The sequence below is a fragment of the Epinephelus lanceolatus genome, chromosome 14 (assembly GCF_041903045.1).
Source record: "Epinephelus lanceolatus isolate andai-2023 chromosome 14, ASM4190304v1, whole genome shotgun sequence".
In the NCBI taxonomy this organism is placed as follows: Eukaryota; Metazoa; Chordata; class Actinopteri; order Perciformes; family Serranidae; genus Epinephelus; species Epinephelus lanceolatus.
Window position 1 is genome coordinate 21326183 of NC_135747.1, and position 24035 is coordinate 21350217.

A 24035-nucleotide genomic window follows, 5' to 3' on the forward strand; every position below is an offset into this window, starting at 1 on the left:
CATGGTGGATGACCTGTGTCCCCTCACACTCATTATAAAAGCACAGAGTCCTGCAGAAGCTGTAGCTAATGTTCACCTGGCAATTATGACGGGCCTGGTGACTGATGGGGAAATCTTTTCCTGTCTGTCCCCCTCAAGAGGACTGAACTACAGAACCTCACAGACAACACTTGGAGACACATCAGCGTAGCACCCGCACTGCCATGCAATCGGTCATTTGGAAGTGGTTATGTCAGGCCTTGGTGCTGCTTTTAGAAGCTACCATTTGTACAGTAGGGCACGCTGGGCTCAGACTGGACATGGAATATCATGGGGTAAACCACAGGGAGCTGCAGGATAATAGGAGAAGTAGATTGCGCCTGGAACCAGACTGACTCGACACCATATTGATTCCTGTGAGCTCAGACAATGGATCCAAAAATGGTTTAAAAAATGAAATTAACAAGCTGCTGCAGACCTTTTACAGTTTATTTTGGCATATAAAAGATCAACAGATGCCGCATGAGATGGCAGCAGAGTGTAGAAAAGATTATGTTTCATATTCACATGAGATTGTGTGCGATGTTATACAGTAGTGGGTGACTAATGAGCTTCATTCAGAGGGAGATTTAATTTGAGGGCTTATTCGTTTATTTAGCTTCTGATATTTACTCTTTCTGGGGTGATTTGATCAAAATTGATCCCCAAACTGCTTTGTGGCTGATACACCTTGTCTCCAGCTGAAACTGACTGCCATGTGAATGTCAAAGCTGCAGTCATTAGTGATTTCTTGATTAAGTAATAATTAACAGGGGGAAATATTGCCCAAGCATTCTGATTTAGTACAGCATCACAATGTGGAGTGGAGGAAAGGTAAAAGGGTGGAGAAGCTGTGTGTGAGTAGAGGTGGTGGTATGTTCACACTGCCTCATGTGTCTTTGAGAGACACAGTGTGAGCCTGGGTAACTATGGTGTGGGTGTATTCCTCTGTGGCCATGATCTCGGTAATACGATGAGTGAATTCTGAGCAGTGCATCCTGGTTGCAGCTCCCGTCTTTCCCCCTGAGATCTAATACAGTTTGCTGTGAGTGTCAGCAGCTTTCCTGCAGAACTTGTTACTCTGTTAAGATCTCCTGTGTGTGTGGCTATCACAGGAATAAAGTGGGTGCAGTCACCCATGGGATGGAAGCGGGGTCATCAGTGGCTGTTAACACAGGTGACCCAGAAAACAAGCGGTAAACAAGGTGCATTTGTAAATGTCCACTGCAGAGGGGAAGACTTTTCCTCGGGCTACAGATACACTGGAGAGAAAATTAGGGTGAATAATGGATAATAATAACGTTTAGCATTATGAAACCAGGAAGCTTTGTAGTGCCTCTGCAACACAGCCATGAAGGTGTAAAAAATGTTATTTTTATTATTTCCATTTTATAATCATATCAACCAATTTAGTGATGCTGCAAAGAGCCCGAGGCCTCTTTATTCCCTTGTTAAAGGCTAAATGTGGCTTTAAATGTGATTATTTGAAAGTCATCATGACATCTTGGCTGGAGTTTCACATATTTGGTCACTTGAGAAGAAGAGAAAAAAACTGTCAAATCAGGCGAACCCTCTTCCCTCCTCCTCCTCTCCTCCTCCTCATCCTCCTCCTCCAAATTGTCTGTCTTTGTAGTACCACTAGGCAACAGTGAGTGCATCACTGGAAACGTGGAAGTGCGCAGGAGCCGCGCAGAGAAATCGACGGGAAAGAAGGATCTAAGCAGCCAAAAGAGCATCTGGTGGATCTCTACCGCTGAACCATGAGAATCCTGTCGACATTTCTCTGAGAGAGGGGAAAAGGTGCCCGAAGAAAGAGCCTGGCAATCAGCGTCGATGCGCGCAGCCAAAAATGACGACAGTGGGACAGTGATTTTCTTCCACCATCTCGTCATTTTTTACAGTCATATGCTTGGATGCAATTCATCTCCTATGTCTACAGATCACAAAGGAAGGACTGGAAACCGAATAATCTTAGACTCAAGTGCGCACAGAGACGTTTCATCCTGGAAACCGTTTCCAGCGACTAATTACGCAGAGATATTGGTGTTTTATGGGCCGTTAAGGGATTTTGAACTTTCGCATGAGAACTTACTCTGTGAGTACAGTTTTGAACAGGTCGATATAGCCCCAACCTTCACGGGCGATGAGTAATCCACGACGCAGCAACTGATAAACCCTGTAAAACCTGGACTGCGACTGGCGCGTTTGGATACCTTATCCTGTGCGTCGCTTATTATTATCATTTTTTTCATATGGCTTCTATCTTCGGGGTTTGTAAACTACTCTTACATTATTGATATTTCATGGCTGTAGAGTGTAGCAACAGTAGTGTGTGGCGAAAGAGGATGGTGCAAGACTAACTGGGGCGAAGACAGCGCACTTTTATCGCCTTATTTCCAAAGAGGAGACATTGCGCACGGGCATTAACGACTGCAGCAACTACAACCCAGACTTTTTTTTATACCATTGAATCCTTTGTTATTTCTTTCGCTGCTGTCATCGTAGTATGTCTGCACTTCGAAAGAAATTTGGGGACGATTATCAGGTAGTGACCACCTCATCTAGCGGGTCTGGATTCAATCAGCCTCCCCCAGAGAAAAAGAGGAAGAGGCAGCGGTTCGTGGACAAGAACGGGCGATGTAACGTCCAGCATGGGAACCTGGGTGGTGAAACCAGCAGATACCTCTCAGACTTATTCACAACACTAGTAGATTTGAAATGGCGCTGGAATCTATTTATTTTCATCCTCACCTACACGGTCGCTTGGCTCTTCATGGCCTCTATGTGGTGGTTCATCGCATACATCCGAGGAGACCTCAACAAAGCCCACAATGACAAGTACACTCCATGTGTGGCCAATGTCTATAACTTTCCCTCGGCCTTTCTCTTCTTCATAGAGACCGAGGCCACTATAGGATATGGTTACAGATACATCACAGACAAATGCCCCGAGGGGATCATTCTCTTTCTTTTCCAGTCGATCCTCGGATCGATCGTCGATGCCTTTTTGATCGGCTGCATGTTCATCAAGATGTCTCAGCCCAAAAAGAGGGCCGAGACTTTGATGTTCAGTGAACATGCGGCGATTTCTATGCGAGATGGGAAACTAACTCTCATGTTCAGGGTCGGCAACCTGCGTAACAGCCATATGGTCTCTGCACAGATCCGCTGCAAATTACTGAAAGTAAGTGATGCTACTTTTAGTCGGGAGGCAAGCAGTATTTCAGTTTTATTGCCATTAATATCATGGCTCAGTCCAGGTTTTTTTTTAGGAAACTGATGCTGAAAGGCCTACACACTGACATTTAAGCCTACTCCTCACATGAAGCCATGGTAGACAAAGCTTCAGAGACTACAGTGATGCAAACAGACACAAATAGACCTTACAGCAAGTCAACAAGACCAGGAGCAAGACAGAGCACAGAAGGACATTTATGTATTTCACAGATTACATATTTTGCACAACTGATAGGGGGACATTTATCCCTCAAGTTTGCAAAGAGGCCTTCGTGTCCCTTTATCAAACATGCTGTCCATTGGAGCTGCAGCAATTATCAATTAGTCGTCAACTATTAAATTAATCGGCAACTAAGCTGATAGTCAATTAATCAGTTTGAGTAATTTTTGAAGGGAAAAAAGGTCAGCCTTCTCTAATTCCAGCTTCTTAAATGTTAATATAGCTATATTCTGGTTTCTTTACTCCACTGTACAGTAAGTTGTGGACAGAACAAGACATGTGAGGGCCATTTCTTGAGTCACCATTTCTTGACATTTAATAGACCAAACAACTAACTGATTAATCGAGAAAATAATTGTCCATTGTAGCCCTGTTGTTCATGTGCTAACATTTAAACTGTTTCAAAGTGGTAGTGGGTTACAACCTGCTGTCCTTTAACAGGAGAGCATCATGTATGGATGTCCCTGCTGTCCACCTCCTCTTTAGCAAACTTGTACAAACTTTTTAAAGCTCTACAGTGCACGTTCCCACTAATTATCATATCATATGTAGTGATAATAAAGGAGATTAAGTGTAACTGTCATAAAGTTTAAGGTAAGTATTAACTTAGTAAGTTTTACCACAGACACACTGCAGCCACATCTATCTTAGCAGGTTATTAAAACCGTTATTCATAAAGAGAATTAAGGATTTTTTCTAGTTTCCGTGTGCTGTCACAGCAGGTGAGTATCAGGCAGATGAATCCAACAATATGTAGTAAATTAAAACCAGCCTGATTCAGTTGTTTTAAGTCTCAGCGGTATATTAAATCACATGCTGAGATGCATATTCCTGCAGTATAGATGCCTCTTTAGGTGCCATTTAAGGAAATTATAGCAATTTCTCCTGATAGACTGATGACTGGTTGCTCTGATTGCGAATAAAACCCCGAGCAGCTCCCACAAAGGCTCTTGATGTGCTGTAGATAAGTCTATCTTACCCCTTCCTTCCCCCACCAAACATCTCTGTCTCTGTCTCTTCTTGTACGCTTCCTTAGTCTCGCCAGACGCCCGAGGGCGAGTTTCTTCCGCTGGATCAGTTGGAGCTGGACGTGGGTTTCAGTACCGGGGCAGACCAGCTCTTTCTCGTCTCACCACTCACGATCTGCCATGTGATTGACACCAAAAGCCCCTTCTACGACCTCTCCCAGAGGTCCATGCAAACAGAGCAGTTTGAAATTGTGGTGATACTAGAAGGGATAGTAGAGACAACAGGTGAGTAACTGCAAACATTTTTGTAGGCCTGCTGTTGTTGTGCTGCATGTTGTGGCTGCAGGCTAAGTGGCTGGAGATGTTCTTACAATGGGTTTTAAGTGCAGCAACATCTATTTCTGGAATCTTATAAATTACAGTGAGCTCTAACATAGGTGATAATAGCTGGCATCCAAATAGACTCACTATTGACCCCTTTATTGCATTGTATTGATTTTTGTTCTGTGGCAAACATAGAGAAGCTACCAATAGCAGTGGTTAGCTTTCCACATCATAGGTGATTAATTTTGTGTTGCAGGCATTAAGTTAACCAGTTTTTAATCTGTGCATTAAAACACCTTCTGGGTTTTGGAGGAGTAGAGCCAAGTTTTAAGCTACAGTAAAAGCCGTTGAACACTTTCAAACTCCAGCAGGGTCACTGTCAGGCTACATACATTTTCTTTTTCTCATCTGAAACAAATTCCATCCCTCCGCCTTTGTGCCCGTGCAGCACTTACCTCATGGCTGCTATTCTCAGAGGGGATAATAATTTGCTTTCTAAGGTCCCTTTGGAATTAGGGAATTCCATTTCCACAAGATGAGTAATGCCCCGAGTAAAATTCTCCACTGTGGTCATTTTGAATTCAACCGTTTATTTGACACAGCTGATATAGTGTGGGGAGAGCTCCTTGGGTGTTGTAGAGCGAACAGAGGAGCGGTTGTAATGGGAGAGTTCGGAGAAAACAGCATATGGAGATGTGACAGGGAGGCTGACACTGCAGGCAGCAATTAGCAAAGATATTCAGGTGCTACTGATCGTTAAGTGCAGTTTTAGTGTAGTGTGTTTAAGTGTGTTTGCGGCTGAGATGCAGATTCCTCAGTTTATGACATGCAGCATTATGTCATGGTGATGAGAGCTGACATATTCTCAAGCATGGTGTGCATAGATGTAAATGTATTACAGTATGGAGTGTCAATGCAGTCTGGGTACAGTGTTAGATGTGACCCACAAAATCTGGTTGGGACACCTGATTCTGTTTCTTCTTATGTGTTCAGTTAATAACCAGTGAACATGCAGCGTCAAAATTATGTTTTTCATGGGAGTGATTGTGATACTGCTGCTTTGCACAGATTGGTTTTAAGATATGAGAATATTCAGTGCGGCGATGTGACTGAGTTATCATTGATATATTAGCATTTATTAATAGTATTACAGTGGCTGTCACAGGAGCATGTGTCATCGTATCATTTATAATAGTCACAGTCTCAGTTTTGAATTCACGTTTCGGGATTGTTGTGCTCACATTTTTCACGTCACAGACACTCCTGCACCGACGAGCAGATGTGGTCATGTGAAGTCGGTCGAGAAGGCTGATGTAGAAACAATCTATGGTTAAAAATTTATGTACAGTGAAAGTCTAAATCCTCAGATGCTTTCATTTCTGGCCAATGTAACTCTGTTTCCATGGCAACCTCTCCTTGAGTATTCAGGATTGCAGCACTGCACCTAAACTTAGGTTTTTTATTCCTATGGTATAGGAATCATAACACAATTCCAGCAATAAAACAGGCAAACATGCGGTGCTGATCATTAGATGAAATTGCTTTTGTTGACAACGTCGCCTGCTATTCAGGAGGATCTCTTCTGAAATGTGAAAAGCACACGGAGGCGTTACTGTACCATGAAGTGCTTGCCAGAACAGGTGTTACAGCAGGGAAAGAATAAGATGAAATATTTATGAGGCTTGGTGTTTACTAGTGAAGAAGCTGCCCAACTCCCCAAGATCTATGTTGTTGTTGTTTTTTTTTGAGGTTATGTGTGAAAAAAAAAGCACTGTCTGGAACACAACTTAAAATACTCTCCACTGCAGATTAAAGCTACACAATCACTGACTCTTTGTCCTTCTTACTAGATGATAACAGACACAACTCTGTACCCTTTTTGACACAGTAACCTTTTGTTCCCAGAGATCACGCCAAATATTTTGGACTGACTGAAGTTCTCTTTTATATTCAAGAAAAGAAAAATATCTTAGCACGTAGGAGCTAAGAATTGTTACATTCTGCTGTAACCTCTGACAACCTCTACATTGTATAAAAAGGCAGGAGCTATTCTTTATTCCTTTTGAATAGGAGCCCAAGGGGTTTTTGATCACCACCTCAGTATGATGCACCTTCCAAATGAGACATGTAGGCTGTCTGGTAGCAGCAGATTTTCTTCTGGACTCATGCCAGTTGTGGCTTTGTGGTATTGAGTTTGGTTTTCTAACGCAGCTGAGGAAGATGCTGCTGAGGTTGAATTGGCTTTACATCACGTTGCAATTAATGTACTGTACATGCCGTCTGACTGCTTGCCCTGCAGAACAGGATAGCTGCAGGGAGGGGGGGAGAAGCACAAACAAGACGCCTGTGCTAACACGTTTTGCTTGAGTTAACAGCACTAACAGGGATAATGTCTGACACAATAACAATCAATACGAGCAACAAAAACCGCATCACTCAACGACGAGTATCTTTATAGAGTGTTACAGTGTCATTGGCTACAGAGCAAATATGCATGTCAGGCTCTATGTGTGAGCGCGTCATCCCCCTGCCACTTTGTTGATGTGAATCTCGGCACAATAACACCAAGCTGAGTTACTCCTGCATTATTTGTGCATTGCAGGAACAACAGGTGTTTGGATATAAAAAGATGAGTTTAACACTGCAAGAGTGAATAACAAGTAATGACTACAGCTCAGCTCATATCAGATGTCTGTGTGTAGTGATAATACCAGTTAATAATAATACAATACATGAATTGAAGTTTAAATTTAAAAATAAAAATAGATTTTGCAGTTGAACAATGAGCGTATTAATTCTCTCAGAGTCCGCAGTGCAGTAACATCTGCTCAGTTGTGATATGGTGGATTCAGCTGGACAAACGGATCACAGTTTCTCTTCTGTCATCAAAATATTGTTTCCTTTAATTATTACATGATCAGCTAATATCTGTGCACAATATAGATTAATTATTTGCAACAGCAACTTATTGAAAGAAGTGTAATGCTGGCCAAACTATGCTTTTTGTTAACTGACACTGTATTTCATTTGTTTACTCCACAGTATCCCCTCCTGCTTTACAATATCTATTTCTAGCAACTAAAGCATCATTTAACAGTTTAATAGTTATGTTTAAGGACTTGATCATGGTTTAATACTGAAAAGTCAAAAGTGATTTGACATACGAGACACAACATATTCACTTCTATAATGGGACTGAAAAACAATGTCTTCTAACATTAACCACAGTACTTTCGAGGAAGTAAACATGAACACGTGTGGGACTAAAAGCTCACTGATGCTCCCTTTACATACAAAAATAGATACTTTGATTTCAAACGCTGTAACCCCCACTACCCACATACTTCCATGTGTCCTTCATATCCTTCACATTCTCTAGATCACTGGTTCCCAACCTGGGCTTTGGGGATTTTTAGGGCTTTAAGCTTATTTTTAGGTTATTTTTAATAAGTCTTGTACTTATCATACTCCTGTTGTTACTCTATTAGGCACTGGTTTTGCTTTTGCTCCTTGAGAACACTTGTATCTTGTATATTTGTATATTTTTGCCAGATATTTAGTACTCTATAGTTCTAAAACTGGGCCCAGTGAGTGACCCTGACCCGGGGAACCCACTGGTTGTTAATATGTGGTTACTGTGTTACTAGAATTTGAAGCATTCTCTGGCACAAGAATTTGCTTCGGGATAAATAAAGTTATATTTGATTGAACTAAATTAACAATGTCAATGTCAATCATTTTTGCGCAGAAAACTAAATTAATTTCAAGTATAAGAATCTTTAAAAATCTTGTGGGACAGGGGCACAGTGAAGACCTGAGCAAAAAGCTTTATTCACAGGGCCTTCCCTCTGTGCAAAACAGCCTCAACTTGCATTAGAAAAGTACCCTGTTAAAATAACCAAAGAGTTAACAGAACATGGCCAAGCGTCAGGCAGAAGAAAGCATGAACATGTAAGGAAAGAAGCCTGTTGAGAAGCTATGTATGATTGATAAAAAACATCAAGCAACGCAGACAGTGAATTGAATAAAAAGTTCCTAACAATATCAGGAACATCCATCTATGAGGGAATACAGTATGTGCAGGAAATAATCTGCCTGGAATTTATCCAAAACTCCTGTTTACACAGACTCTCCTGCAGTTATCGCATTCACTAACTTTGGGTTAATCGTACAGTTTATTAATTGTTCTGTAATGTTATTGTTATGGAATGAATATATTATGGAATACCCATAAAATATGTCACTTAGTCGGGGTTGTTGGTTTACGAAATGACAAAAAGGAGGTCCAATAAGGAAAAAGGTCGGGAACCACTGCACTAGATGGCACCAGAAAGCAGGGTCAAACCTTTCACACAACAACAAACAAGGCGACAGCGGAGGAGGTCGTAATATTGGGTGCGTTCCAAGTCGCATAATTTTTCTTTTTACTTTTCGTAGGTACTGCAGCTACCCTTGAAAAGTATGTGCTGATCCATGTTGTATGAGCACAATCGAGACATACTACTGTCTCATAACATTACGCCCTGAACTTTGACCCTCTTGCTTTTATATACGTTACCATGGAGATAAAACAGACAGCACTCGGATGGAGGTCAACCCACAGAGCCCGCTGTTGTTACTTTGTGATGTATATAGTTTGTTATTTTTATGGATATGTCCTATTGTCGTTATATTTATGATTATTTTGTTCACTTAAATAATCAGTATTGCTATTATTACCGTTCGACTGGTCATCAATCACTTGAATGCACTGTCATCCATAATTGCGACTTTCACTTATCAGCTGTCATCTGTTTGCGGCTCAGTCAATGTGCTGGCTTGCATACTGCAAAATCAGACCAGATGTAGTAGAACATCCTGGTATTGTTGGGATACTGTATCTGACATACTATGTATTAGAACACACTAAATATTTTTCCTGCATACTATATGGTATGGTAGTATGGGTATTGGAATGCACAGAGTACCTTTTAACAGAAGCAGTGCTGTAAACAGCGGTGGTTTGTGAGGCTATAAAATACATCCTAACATGTGAGCAGAGAATTCTCTCCACTAAATTTTAAGTTCATTCTGCTCTGCCATTTTTAATAATGTCTTTGTTGTTTTCTGCCTTGCTTGAACTACCCTACACTGCCCCCATGATCTCTGGTGGTACTGTTCCGTTTTGGCCATATCCGTAAGCTCTCAAGCAACATGCACAAATATGAACAAAATAAACACAGAGTACTGACAGAAGATTATATATATATATATGTATCTAGTGTTTAGAATAAATGAGCCATCAGGATGCAGCCTCTAGTGTCAAAGTTAATCTCAGTATTGTATTTCACACACATAAGGCGCTTACTAAACGAGAAAAACACGTTGCCAACTTGAAACGTAACTGGCAAAACAAATTAGTAGGCTACACTGTAAATGAAGTTTTCTGCGTTGCTCTGCCATAATTTCAGCTAATAATATCACCATCTGAAAGCTATTACACACTCACACAGGTGTTTTTACTTATACTGCCTAATTAGATCTCTTCTCAGAGCTGTGTGGGTGTGTGTGAACGGGGCTTGAGTGACAGTTCCCCGATTCATCTGTTTGTTTAATAGTGGCTCAGACGTACAGTAGAGTGGGTCGTCCACCAATCGGAAGATCAGCAGTTCGATCCCCGGCTCCTTCAGTCTGCATGTCAAAGTATCCTTGAGCAAGATACTGAACCCCAAATTGCTCCCGATGATGCTTCCATCGGTGTGTGAGTGTGTTAAAATAAACGAGTAGCAGGTGGCTCCTTGTATGGTAGCCTCGGCCACCAGTGAGTGAATGTGTGTGTGAATGGGTGAATGTGACTCGTAGTGTAAAAAGCGCCTTGAGTGGTTGGATGACTAGAAAGGCGCTATACAAATGCAGGTCCATTTACCATTTAAGGCAGGACAACATTCTTATTGGTCTGTGGAGTTTTGTGACATGATGTAATCTCCAGCAGAACCTCACCCAGCTTCAGCCTGGCTTGTGGGCTAATCAGACAGAGTGATTGAAAACACTTCCCTGGGTGCACAGGTCCTTTAATTAACTGTGTGCCCGGCAGCTCACCTGGTAGAGCGGGCGCCCCATGTATTAAGGCTGTGTCCTTGCCGCAGCGGCCTGGGTTTGATTCAAGCCCACACTCCTTGGCTGCACGTCATCCTCTCTCTCTTGCCCCCCCTTTCACAATCTGTCCTAGGGGCGGCTGTGGCTCAGGTAGAGTGGGTTGTCCATTAATCTGAAGATCAGCGGCTCGATCCCTGGCTTCTTCAGTCCACATGTTGAAGTATTCTTGGGCAAGATACTGAAACCAAATTGCTCCGATGCCTGTTCCATCTATGTGTGAGAGCTTGTATGGTAGCCTCGGCCACCAGTGTGTGCATCTGTGTGTGAATGGGTGAATGTGACATGATGTAAAAGCACTTTGAGTGGTCAGAAAATTAGAAGGGCACTGTACAAGTGCGTCCATTTACCTATCAAATAAAGGCAAAACGCCATTGGTTTATATATTGTATATATTTATATATATGTATATATATATATATATATATATATATAAAGCAATAAAAATGAACTATGTAGCTTTGTGGCAAGTGGTCATTTGCTGCATTGAAATTCAACTTGTGAGCTCATGTTTACGATACGGAAAACCACGTACACAAAGTCTTGAACTCGTAGCTCTACGAAAATTTTCCAGGTTGTGAATAACACAAGGCGGGTGCTCATATTGACCCTTCTTGTGAACATGATAAACATAACCCCAGTTGAATACATCAGTTTTCTCTTTGCCGTTATTTACGCCATTGGTGCCAACGTTCCAAATAAAAATGTGTGTGATAAATACATGAATGTGATGCGCTGCTCTGGTCATATTAAACATAGGTCTATTATCTTCGCGCCACAACTCATGGATTCGTCTTGCGCCCGTCGATATAAGAGGAAAAAATACTTCTTAATATTACTCTTTATTAAACAGCTTTTAGAGCTCCGTGGAAATGCCACTCAATACCAATCATTCTTTGTTCCTAAAATCATTCAACACAGGTTGTAATTGTGCCTGTGTTTCTTTTCTCGACGTCTGGCATTTTTCCTTCAGCCCAATGATTAATGGTATTTAGAGCTGGGTTAGGTTGTATACGACTTGTCACAATGCATTGTGGGATACTTTGAGTCCACTATATAGGGCAAATAATTCTCACTATTCATTTGGACAGTATTACAAAATGGCACATTTTGACATTTTGTAGGTAAAGCACAGGTGTTATTAATGACATTAACACTGACTCAGTTGTGTTCAACTGCCCCAGGAAGCCATGACAGGAGCAAAGTTTCCATGCAAATGCATTTTTCCAGAAGACCTGTGAAAGAAAAATGAAAATTAATGCGCGTTTCCATCCATCACTGTTGTCTTAACATCACAAGTTGATGCATTGAGAGACACAGCTAATGCTAATGCTAATGCTCCAGTCTGGGTCAAACCATTGCAGCAGAAGAGGTAGCAGAAAGATGATGTAATCAATCAAAAGAGTGCCAGTCAAACCTCAAATGATGGTAAACAATGTAGAACATGTGATGGAAATATGTCATTTATGTTTGCTCCATGTATTAATTTGTCTCTTCAGTGGAGCGTAACCTTCAGTGAACGTTCAAGTCACATGATCATGTATAGCCTGTTCTCATTCCCAGGTCATCAAATACCACAACTTTGATGTGGCCCTTGGCATCTGACACAGAAGGCACCCTTGGGCGTCTGTATGAGACGCATCAGGCTTTCAGCTTATTCCAGTGTAAACCCAGCTGCAACAATATTTGACACTCAAACACAACTGACATAGTACAAAGAGTGAGAGAGTCCTGTGTGAAACCAAAAGTCACCATCATTTTAACTCAAATGATGATATTTTCCTAATTTTAAAGTAGTTCTGTTGCCTAAACCTACATTTCCTGTCAACACAGAAGTTTATTTTGAAAAGACACTGTATGCATTTAAAGACTGGAAATCGACACGTCCAAAACTGACGCCAGAGAGTTCCTAGAGTGTCATAGTTTGAAGCAAACAGCTGCTGACCAAGCTGCTGTATTTGATGAGTTGGGAGTGAGAACATGTTGTCACGTATGTCATGACATATTCGCTAAATCTGTTTTCCTCACACTTGGTAGCATTTTGTTTTTGTCAGTACTCAGTCTTTTCCATCTCCCCAAAAAGTCAAAGTTTTTTGCAAGGTTTTCTATTTTCAGTGTTTCCACTCAGGTTTACTGATGCATACATTAAAAATGCACACAAAAATGAAACTTAGAATAACAGTGTGCTGGCATGCACAAAACCAGGACCTTGAAACTGAAGCAGATAAATGGAAATCTAAATCTTATTAATGTGATTTTATAAAATTGATTGTTCAAGTCCTTGATTATGATCAGCTTAAACATGTTAAAAGCCATTTTCAAATACTCTACGAAGCTGTAACCACATTACATCAGTATTACTGCACCAATTAACCATTGTTTCAAGATGTCAGATTTTGTTGAACATTTTGATTGACTGGGTGGGCTGAATGGTTGGAAAAGATGGACAGGAAGAGGAAGAAGCTTTTAAAAAAGGAGACACATTGACCTTAATTACTCAACACAACTTACAGTATCTTTTCTAAAATCACTGTAAACCTCGGCCTGTTGTAGCTTATTGCTTAAATTCACAAGTGTTCTTTTGCTGCTGTAACAAGTCAATATGTTGTCTGGGAAAAATGCTTCTTCTAAATATATAAAGTTGATCAAGAATGTGAAAAGAAAAGAAACAAACAAACTGTGGTATAATGCTGTGTTAATAGCATTGCAAGGTCATTTTCACTGTGCCACTACAGAGCTTGAAGATGACCCAACTTTGACTCATCAGCTGATTCAGAACTACTACATGCAGTCTTAAAATACGTCACAAGTTTAGATAAGTGTCCCATTAACACCAGTGATGCTGCTCAGCACTGCAAAGGCTTAAATACCAAGCCAGAGGCAATCTGTTCATTAGTGGAGCTGATTCTGGAGAACCCAAAATAAACTGTAGCTGCCAGTAACAGACGTTTAGGTCCCTCCATCCATGAAACTAATCAGTGTGTTGCAACTAAATTCATTTCATTATTTTCAGTGTTGGATTTGTACATGATGCAGTTACACCACAGCACTCCTATCTGAATGCCGCAGCTCCTGTATGCTGGAGATCTAATGTCATATAATTTAAGACCAGGCAGTTTTCAGATTAGAGAAATAATAGCTAACAAAGAAAAACAAGCTGATGATTTATTTCACAGGGAACTCATTTTCATTACAGAACAGAAAGAAGTCTGTCAGCCCATTAGTCAATCCCTGGATTTTTGTCTGGTGTTTGGGGTCTAACATGGTGGCAGATCTTCACCAAATGTGCAAAGTGTTTTTAAATTCACTCATCGACTATAAAAAGCAATAATTCATGAGCATAAACTGTATTATCAGCATAAACCTTTTTCTCTTTTCAGAGTGATTTGACTTTCATGCAAATGTGCTCTGTGTGATCATTACATATACTGCTGGTATGCATGAAATGCTGCAAATATGTCATATTTAGATTTTTTTTTTTAGCAAAGTTGACAACGTTTTTGAGGAAGTTTACTTCATGATAAACACCGCTGTCTTGGTGTTCATTTAAATGTCTGTATTTGTTTGCTCAGAGAACTTTCAGTTAGACTTTAATTCACTCTTTTGGCGACACAGCACATTTGTACTGCAGGCAACACTCTCTGCTTACCGAACTAACTAATAACCCCTACGTTTGTAAATGGTTTCCCACTGAACGTGTGTGATGTCACACTTCATCTCTTGATTAGGTTGTGTGGCAGATGACAGCAAAAAGATCAAAAGCGCTCTCTCTTCTCTTCGATAAAGTCGTGTGTTGATTTCGATTGTTTTCAAAGATTGCTGCCAGCCCCCTCTTTTCATACTGCTACAAGGCTTTCCTGTGATTCACTGTGAGAGAATAGAAAATAGAATATACCAGCTATTGGCTCAATTTAAAATGAGTGTGGGTGGCAGGGGGTTAGTTGCATATAGACTGGATCCACTGGTAATATATATTCATGTGTGCATAAATGTAGTATGTGACTGGAGAGAGCAGCTTTAAATAATGAACCACCTACCTGTATGCTCCATATTTCAAACTGCGCAACTGTGTTTTTCAAATTAAGTCAGGGTTCAGACCTGTAGAGTTAGAGTTTGAGGAGTAGAAGCACAAATATTATGATTCGAGTGTATGAACATTGATAAATCTATAAGGATTTATGATCAGATATATTCGTTTCTAACTTAGGGTGCTTTCACACCTGCCCTGTTTGGTTCAGTTCAATCAAACTCAAGCTCGTTTGCCCCCTAAGTATGGGCAGGTGTGAACGCAGCAATCGCACTAGGGTGTGCACCAAAACAACCGTTGTTCCGACCTTGATCCGAACCAACTGCAGTCACATTACACATTGTTTGGGTTAAACATGAGCATGTTGCAGTCCTGGAGGATTAATGTGCTCCTCCTCCTGTACTGCCTTAATATGTTAATAATATATATTCGGCACATCCAATGCATCAAAACACTGTTTTCTAGTTTAAGCTGTGTCTGGTTTGCCTAAAATGAAAAATGACAGCAATATAGTCCACGATGAGCAGCGCTAAAATCAACCTATGTAGCTGTCCCTCCATTGTGACATTAGAAAGTGTCACATTTATCTTACAATCTTCAACATTTTCTTTACTTTCTGGATTTTTCCCACATGGAAATTCTGACCAATCAAGAACAGCTTTCTCGGATAAGGTATTTTATCTGGTCCACTTACAAATGCTGCCGTGACTCTAGGTCTGAAAGCACCCTTTGCATTAAAGGAATACTTCATCCCTACATGATCATTTGTATGTCAATTGCTAACTCTGTGTTGTGTTGAATTTGTGAGGAAGTCTCTGGAGAATATTCTTGATGAATTGAAGCAAAAGGGGTCAGCGATTACCAACAGCAAAACTATATCAAAACATCAGTTTACAAACTCTCACACAACTGGTGCAGTTCAAGTATGCTCAGTACTTCTCAAACGGTCGGCCATTTACAAAGGGGAACTGAACTAAAAGTGAAATTTATGCTCTCTTCACACCCAGGGTGATTTACTACAGTGTACATGGGAGCTGCTGGTCAACCACAATCTCGAACAGTTAGTTTCTTTGACTTTGCTGAATCCCAACAAGCCCTTTAATACAATAACACAGACAAACCAGCGGTCAAGGCAGCAGCAACTCCCATATTCAGTGAGGTAAAATTTCTGTTTTAGTAAAGTTGTGAACGTAGACCCCTATGACTTCAATCCATGTAGAATTTTCTCTGTTTTTGGACTCCTCTTTTATCGTGGAGGCATGCAAGAAAAACAAAGGTTTCTTCATGACTTTAACATGGGGTGAGTAAGTGATAAACATTTGGGGGTAAAGTATTCCTTTAAAGTGAGTCTTGCCACTCAGTTTAGGTAAATAAAAAAGTAATTACCTGACCTAACAATAATGTTATTATATAATAATCCTCATAGCTTCAATTAAGTTATTGTTGTGAAACAAATACACATAAAGTGTATACTTAGAAATTAAATTAAGAGTAATAATTGCATTGATGCAGGCTCTTTCTTGTAAAGCCAGCCAGCATAATTAATTGGAAACATCTATTGCCACTGATTAGCAATGCAGCCAAAGTCATGCCCCGATCTGTGTTTTATCATCAGCAGCAGTAATTGAAATGAAAATGGAGAGCTCTCTGTTGCACCAGAGGCCCTAATAGTTTCAATCATATGAGCAGGAGGCCGTAGTCCTGGAGGTCTTGGGTCGCCTGATGTCAGCAGCACCCCGGCTTAGGTAAACACTGGCGCAAGTGAACCAGCATATGAGCCAAGACTGTGCCGTCCTCTGGAGAAACTGACCATAATTCATTCTGAGTCATTACACCGAGAGCGTGTCCTCTCCTCCTGGTGTCACGCTCCCTGCGGGTCAGAGGGTTAAAGCGGGTTCAGTGGGGATGTTAACCCCGCAGATCAGGTGTGAGCGGGAGTTTCCAATTAAATCTAATGTTCTCAGGGTGAGAGCTCAGGAGAGAGGCGGCTGTCCCTGCTGAGCTCCACCTGTAGAGCGATAAGCCATGTGTTGGATACCTTACAGCTCTTTTGTTAAAATGTATTTCATGCTTTTGGTTCATTTGACTTTATTAACAACACATATTCCAACTACCTGCCTTGTATATTTCAGCATGACAAATGTGGGTAATATTTGCAGCATCACGAAGAGGGTGTAGTGATACATTATGTCTGGACCTGAATACAAAAACACACTTTCCTGGTAATCTTCATGGTAAAATACAGGATTATAAAGTGCAGGACTTTCACTTAAAATGGAGTATTTTTACAATGTGATGCTTTTATTTGAGTGAAGAACCTAAATACTTCTTACACCACTGGTTTTTTACACAGGATTGTATTTCTTACTGTAAAAGTAAAAGCAACATTGGTAGATCTGAAATGATTTCCGAGGCTTGATGTTATAATACTTTATATGGGCTACAGTAAATACATACAGTAGCAAGGAACAGAGACAAAATCATGAAGATCTATATAATGTAATGCAATCTGTTATAATTGTCCTGCAGTGTCCTGTCTCCTAGAATATAAGTTTATATACAATTAATTTAAAATAGCAATTAAATTACATTTAGAAATGATGTTCTATCAACATAATGAGGAGATGTTGCTGTAGTATCACAAAAATGTTGATATGACATATGTTCATTGACAACATATTTCATTGGTTGTCAGCCAAAATATGTGATCTTGCCATACACTATCCACTGGTAGTGACTACAGCATTATTTTTTTCTTACTACCTTTCTTAATATTATTATAATTATTATTATTATTATTCCCTGACCTGAACCAAAGTGCTTTTGTTGCCTAAAGGCCTTGACACACAAAGCCACCAACAGTCAGTTGTTGGTCACTGTTGGGCTGTCGGTGAGTGTCTCTCACACCAGATTTTGCGTTGTGTCCCGTACTGATAGCCCTCATCGGCCCTTGTTGGCATTTTTCAGCCAATTTAGCTTGTTGAGTCGGTGTTGGAGACAGCAATGCCCATCTGTGAGTGAATTCACTCTGATTGACAGTTCAGCTCAGTGCACAAGAAGAGGAATGGAAGAGCCCGGTCTCATGCTGAAGTCAACGAAATCCGGCAGTTGGGCAGTGACTCGTGATGTCAGAAACCAACGAAACAAGGTTTCCATTAACACTGGCATGATACGGTTGCTGTTATAGTTTAACAGCGCCCAGTGGCATCAGAGGGAAATGCGGCAAGACAAGGATGAAAGATAAAGCCGCAAAAGTCCGAGTGGGGCAGACGGGAGGGGTAGTGGCCTGGTCCAACAAACCATGGCTTTAACCTGAGAGAACGGTGTTTGCGTCCTGTAAGATTATAAAGCAAAACCCTGTTCTTTTTTCCTAAACCTAACCACGTGCTTTTGTTGTCTAAACCCAACCATGTGTGTTTGTTGTTCAAGGAAAATCAATTCGCTGCGCTTATTTTGAAAGAGACTGTATGTAAACGTTAAATTTCCTGCAAAAACGGAAGACAATGCATGTAACAGGCAGAACTTGACACGGTGTCTCAGATCATACCAACACACTTGGGGTACTCTGCATGTTATGTGTGGACGTGAAAACCAAACATCAAAATGTGACGAGGTTGGAGTGAGAATGTGTTCTGAGAGGTGAGAAAGTTACACAAAGATTAAAGTCAAGAGTGAGTGAGATCAAAACAAACTTTGCAAACAAACATTTCATCATTGTTTGTATTGTTGTTTGCTAGTGCACATGTCAATATAATAGCGTTGGGTTTTAAAGGTGCTAACTAGCATCTTGAATCCACCCTGTCTAGCATGAAGAGTTATTTCCTCCCATGCAGGCGCAGAACATAAGTGCTAGTTGGCCGTTGGTTGTAGTCTTTGTGATGTGTTCAGGTGCAACTTTTTGGCCAAGACACAGGTGACATGAGTCGATGCAACAACAACTAGTTCTTTGATGTCAGTTTTGGTGTTTCTGGGGCTTAAACCAAACTTCAGACAGGAAGTCTGGACATGGACCCAGGAGTCAGGTGTCACAGTCCTGCTCTTTGTATGTCTCCCAGTGCAGTACATAAATATAGTGTTTCATTAACTCAAAGAAACGCTGTCTCCGAGCATAATCCAGGCAGCAATTACGTTGTCACCACAGCATATTTATGAAAGCAGTTTAATAATAAACAAAAACTTAATATCTCTGAGACAGGGTTGCCAGTATGTTCCATTTTTTGAGACTGTCAGAGAGGTGTTGTTTCGACCAACTTTTTAGTCTCGATTATGGTGTTGGTGTTGTACTGGATTGTAGTGGACTGTATACTGCATGGACTGTACACTGATGTTATATTTACAATGAAGTCAGCTCATTAGAACAAGAAAAATGGCACCCTCAGCACCATAGAGAGTAGTCTCACACAATCTACAAATTCACTGAACTTTATAAGCTTGGCTAAAGCTTTGCTGCAAAGCTGTTGTATTTGATTACATTATAAAGGTGTTCATGATATTTTGTCCACTCTCTGTGTATTGGCATCTGCTGAACAACTCACTCTGAAGGGCAGAGAGGAAATCAGCTTTGCCAATTTTAGATAAGCAAACACAGGTATTCTATTAACATATCTGTGAGATATAGCTCTTATGTCTACTGTACATACAGTAATTGCACTGGGGATGAACTCCACATAATGGGCATTGCAGCGAACCGACTGTGACATCCAGGATTCATTATCCCCTTTTAGATGAACTGTGCTGGCTTCCCAAGGGGGAGCACGATAATTGTGTCTTTAGGGATTTGTCAAGTCCCTGTTGGATGGCAATAAATCACTGGCGGAGGAGGTGTGGTGGTAGACCTGGGATGAACTGTTGTGACGAAACCACCAGGAATACATTCGCGAACAACGCCTCAGTCTTCTCGTCATGCTGCGAAGAATTAGAAATAATTGACTGGGTCTCGGTTGCCTTTACCTCAGAAGACATGCACACTGTGCAGCTGCGAGATGATCTCTTTTTTTATTAATTAACAGCACAAACTGTAGACCTCACTATTAACCCCTGTCTAGATGGAGGATGGACACTTGGGGGGCAAAGTGTTACATGGCCATAATTGAGACAAGATTGTCGCTCCACTTGTCTCGGAGGTTATGAGGAAGATTGTGATGCACTTGCAGTGTTGGTCATTGGCAGCATTGATTGGTTGGGCTGCAACTGTCCCTGAAGTGCAGGTGAATCAATCCTGCAGCCTAAGCACAGAGCAACATGAACATGCTGCTCTTAAGGCTCGTCTTCTAGCGAGACTCTCCTCTGGGACTCATCCCTTTCTGTTTTTGTCACTCAGACGTGTTTTGAGTTTACTGGAATAATCTGCTTTCTAGCTTTAAGGGATAGTTTGGATGTTTTGAAGTGGGGCTATCCATGGTCACTGCATTACCTTTAGGAGATGTCTGTTGGCATGCTCCCAGTTTGGAGAAGCAGCAGGAATGCCGAAACAGAAGCTAAGTGATGTACTGCTGTGGATGGGCAGTAGAAGCAAAAAGTATTTTAGCCACCTAAAAAAGTCCCACCTAAAAAAATCTGTAACAGTTTAAAGCAGGATTTATTCTTGTGTGTCAGCCTATGCTGTTGTGAGCATTTATACTTGTGTGGTGGTGTGTCTGTGTCACGCTGCAGTTACACCTCCAAAACACTAGTCAGCAACGGGGTTTCTGCGAAGTGCTGTAAAGATTAGTTGATTCAAAACAAACATTAAACACACATTAAACATACATTAAACATGGCTTAATAGCGACAATTTCAAATACAAGTACACAAACCAGCTTCACTATAACTTGTAGCATTCACAGACAAAGCATTTGTCTTTTGCTGGACACATTTTCCCCACAAACACAATATGCTAATGTTTTTAGCACAAGCCTATGGCATTTTACATTGTATAGCCTAAATTAGCCTAGTGGATAGAGGACTTTTCCTTTACCCATCTGAAGCCAGGGACAACAGCAACATTTAACAAAGGTAACATTACAAAATTCAGCTCCATTACAATTTACAAGGTTCACCGACAAAACAACTGTCTTATACTAAAAATATACGATGCTAACGTTATTAGCACAAGCCTATGGCACTTTATATCACATAGATTAGCCTAGCGACTAGCTGAGATTTCCTCTGCTCATATGAAGCCAGGATAAATCACACAAAAGTCTTTTTGTGGAGGTTTATTGTCTTCACAATTTATTGTTTTTATTTGCAAAATTAAAGTAAATACAAGCTTCGTTTCCACTGAGGGAAAAGGTTTCAGCTTACAAAAATAGACAAGAGGTCTGTGTTGCTGCGACTTGTAGTTACATGTCTGGGGAGGTGCACGTCAGGCTGCGGCGCAGGGTATGGCGTCGACTTGACGCAGAAGTAAAATCCTGCTTTATTAAAAGCTATTTTTATCACGTTACCTTTTTGTCAGACAGCCAAGTACAACAGGGAAGCTCCAGTTCCCCATCTACGCTCTCATCAAAGCCTCCAGACTGAACTGACAAAAACAGTAAGTTTGGAACATGGGAGCTGCTGGTCTAGCTTACTGGTGCTTTGATCAGTTAGTTTGTGTTATTGTGTGACTTTGGTGAATCCGAACTAACCTTTTAAATTGCCAAAGTCACACAATAACACAAACAAACTAAGTGATCCAACGATATTACGAACAGTATTAAATCAATATTTTCTCAATGGAGTCTGGCTTTGAAGAGAACTGTATAATCGCTTAATTTCCCCATCAAAAATCGCTATCTGACAACAGTGAAAATATTTAAACTGATATTGATTTTTTTTTTGCAAAGCTTTTTTAGCTATCTAAAATAGGTTTTGCTGCTGCCCCCATCCACATCAGTACATTGCTAAGCTTCTGTGTCGGACTCCTGCCTGCTTCTCCAAACTGGGGGCTTGCTGACTTACATTAACTGTATGTAATACACTGACTTATGATAAGTACCTCATACAACCCCACTTGAAAAGATCTGAAACATCCGTTTAAGTGACCAACTTGAGAAAACAATAGGGGTACTTGCTCACCAGCACGTAACTCCTCTTTAGCACCACCTAAGACTGAGATCTCTTAAGGCATAAAAATCCTTCTTTTGTGTCACCCCCTCTCAGCTGTAACTCCTCTTCATGGGTTAAGTAGATTTAATAGCCGAGATCAATATGAGATTACAGCTCTCTCTCATTCAGTCTGTTTTATGGGAAGAAAATGGTTTTCTGATCATTTCTTCACTCAGTGTATAATGAGGAAAAAAAATCATTCATAGCCCCATTTGGGTTGGACACCTCCCCAGTGTAATTTTTCCTATATGACCCATAATGGTTGTTTGGCCTAAAGGAAATCCATCAATTGCCGTTTTGCTCAACTGGTTCCCTTTACGGCAGTATTGAGATTGCCTTCACTTGGTAATATGTGCTCTCCTGGCTGTGTTAATGGCCTACAGCCATATGTTCCTCTAGCCTGCCTGACACCCCACCTTGTGTGGAGATGGTTGGCAGCCCCTGCTCCTATTCCCTTCCCTTCCTTCCCTTTCCAACAGCCTCCACACTCAAGCAATTGCCTCAGCATCCAAGCTCTCCCCTCCCCCACAGCAGTGCACTTTCCCTGCCTTTTCCCTCCATCAGCTTCCCCCTTGTTCACATTGCTCAGCCGGTGCTGTGTGCGTGGAATCAACATCAGCACCGCAAACAACTGGAAAGCCACCTTCACAAATGGATCATGCACGAAAACAGTATTTAACGGAGGGAGGGGACTTATTTCCATCTTTGAGAAGTCAAACTGTGAAAAACAGGTCACTGAATGCTCGTGGATTTGTCTACACTTTACCACTTGATGGTGGTCACCATAGAAACAGATGATCAGACAGGACTTGTGGCCACAATAGCAGTATCTGTATCTAAATGAGATTTTTTTAACTCTATAAAAGGTACATTTTGTTCTATCCTTTGTAACGTCCCATTGAAAAGAATAACAAGTCAGCAGTGAAAAGCCGAACTACAAAGAACCATATTATTCCGACCTGTGAATTGAACTTCCCTCTCGTCAGTAAGCTTAAACACACCACCCAGCATCCCTATATTCTCCTCCGCCTCAGCTTTCCAGTATTCAGCGCAGCAGCTTAATACGTTGTAACACGGATCCTAAAAGAAGACAAAGGGGAATTCTGCTTCCTGTTTTGCAAAATGAGGAACAGGATAATTGTCTCGAATTAATTGCCGCTCCTCGCAATCCAGCAATGCAGCAAAGGCATTTTGTGGACAGCCTTGGCCGCAGCAAGTGCCCAACAATGAGAGCAGGATGAATCTTGGACGGTGTTGTGTGGCCGTGCTCTCTGTGTGTGTGCACCGTCCAGATTCTCATGCTTGTTTTTGCTAGCATTTTTCTCATACATAACACTTGAGCTGTTTCCACAGCCGTGATAGACTGTCAGGGGACTTTGCTGACAGCACTGCACTGGTGAGTGAGTTTGTGTGAGAGTGCGCGCGCGTGTGTGTGTGGGTGTGTGACCATTTGAGTGACTTAGTGAAAGAGAGAGGCAGACAGAAAAGAGAGAGAGCGGGAGGTTATTTGTGATTTTGTAACTAAATAAGAGGTTGCAAAGAACTCCTCGACGTCCACCTTTCTTTTTCATCTAGAGAAGTCATTTGAATAAACCTCCATTTTCTCCGTCAGTTCTGAGCAACGCCTGGTGCCTGTCAGTCGTTGAATCATATAATAGCGCTGGTTTTTATTCTCCAAAAATCTACATTGAGACATTTGATGGTTTGACAGAGCTGCAATAAATAGCTTTGTGCTCTGAGGTCCAGCCCTTGACTTTACTCCGTCCTCAGTGTGTCAAGTGCAGATCTGCCACTGAGAATTTGACTGAGCCAGGCACCAAACGGATATGATCCTTCTACAACCTGGATGAGCTTCTTTTAGATGCGAGTCTGTGAATACCACTTAGGTTGTTTTTTTTTTCAGCTACTATCAAGAAACACTGGCAGGCTGCCTCCGAGTTTACAGTGCTTTTCTATTCCAGCCCCCAAAGTACCCATTTTATCTTTGCTGTCACCTCACTGACTGCGCGGCTGCCTCACTTTGTTAGACCAGAGAAGC

At 41.2% G+C, this 24035-nt stretch overlaps 1 protein-coding gene across 1 annotated transcript in view; it reads left to right on the top strand.

Moving 5' to 3' along the window:
- The first annotated feature begins 1656 nt into the window (after positions 1-1656).
- Positions 1657-24035, top strand: part of kcnj3a (potassium inwardly rectifying channel subfamily J member 3a) — a 34803-nt gene continuing 12424 nt past the window's right edge. Inside the window, exons 1-2 of the mRNA XM_033613033.2 lie at positions 1657-3202; positions 4512-4728. Of these exons, the coding sequence (XP_033468924.1) occupies positions 2525-3202; positions 4512-4728 (895 nt within the window). The 5' untranslated portion in view covers positions 1657-2524. The remainder of the gene's footprint in view (positions 3203-4511; positions 4729-24035) is intronic.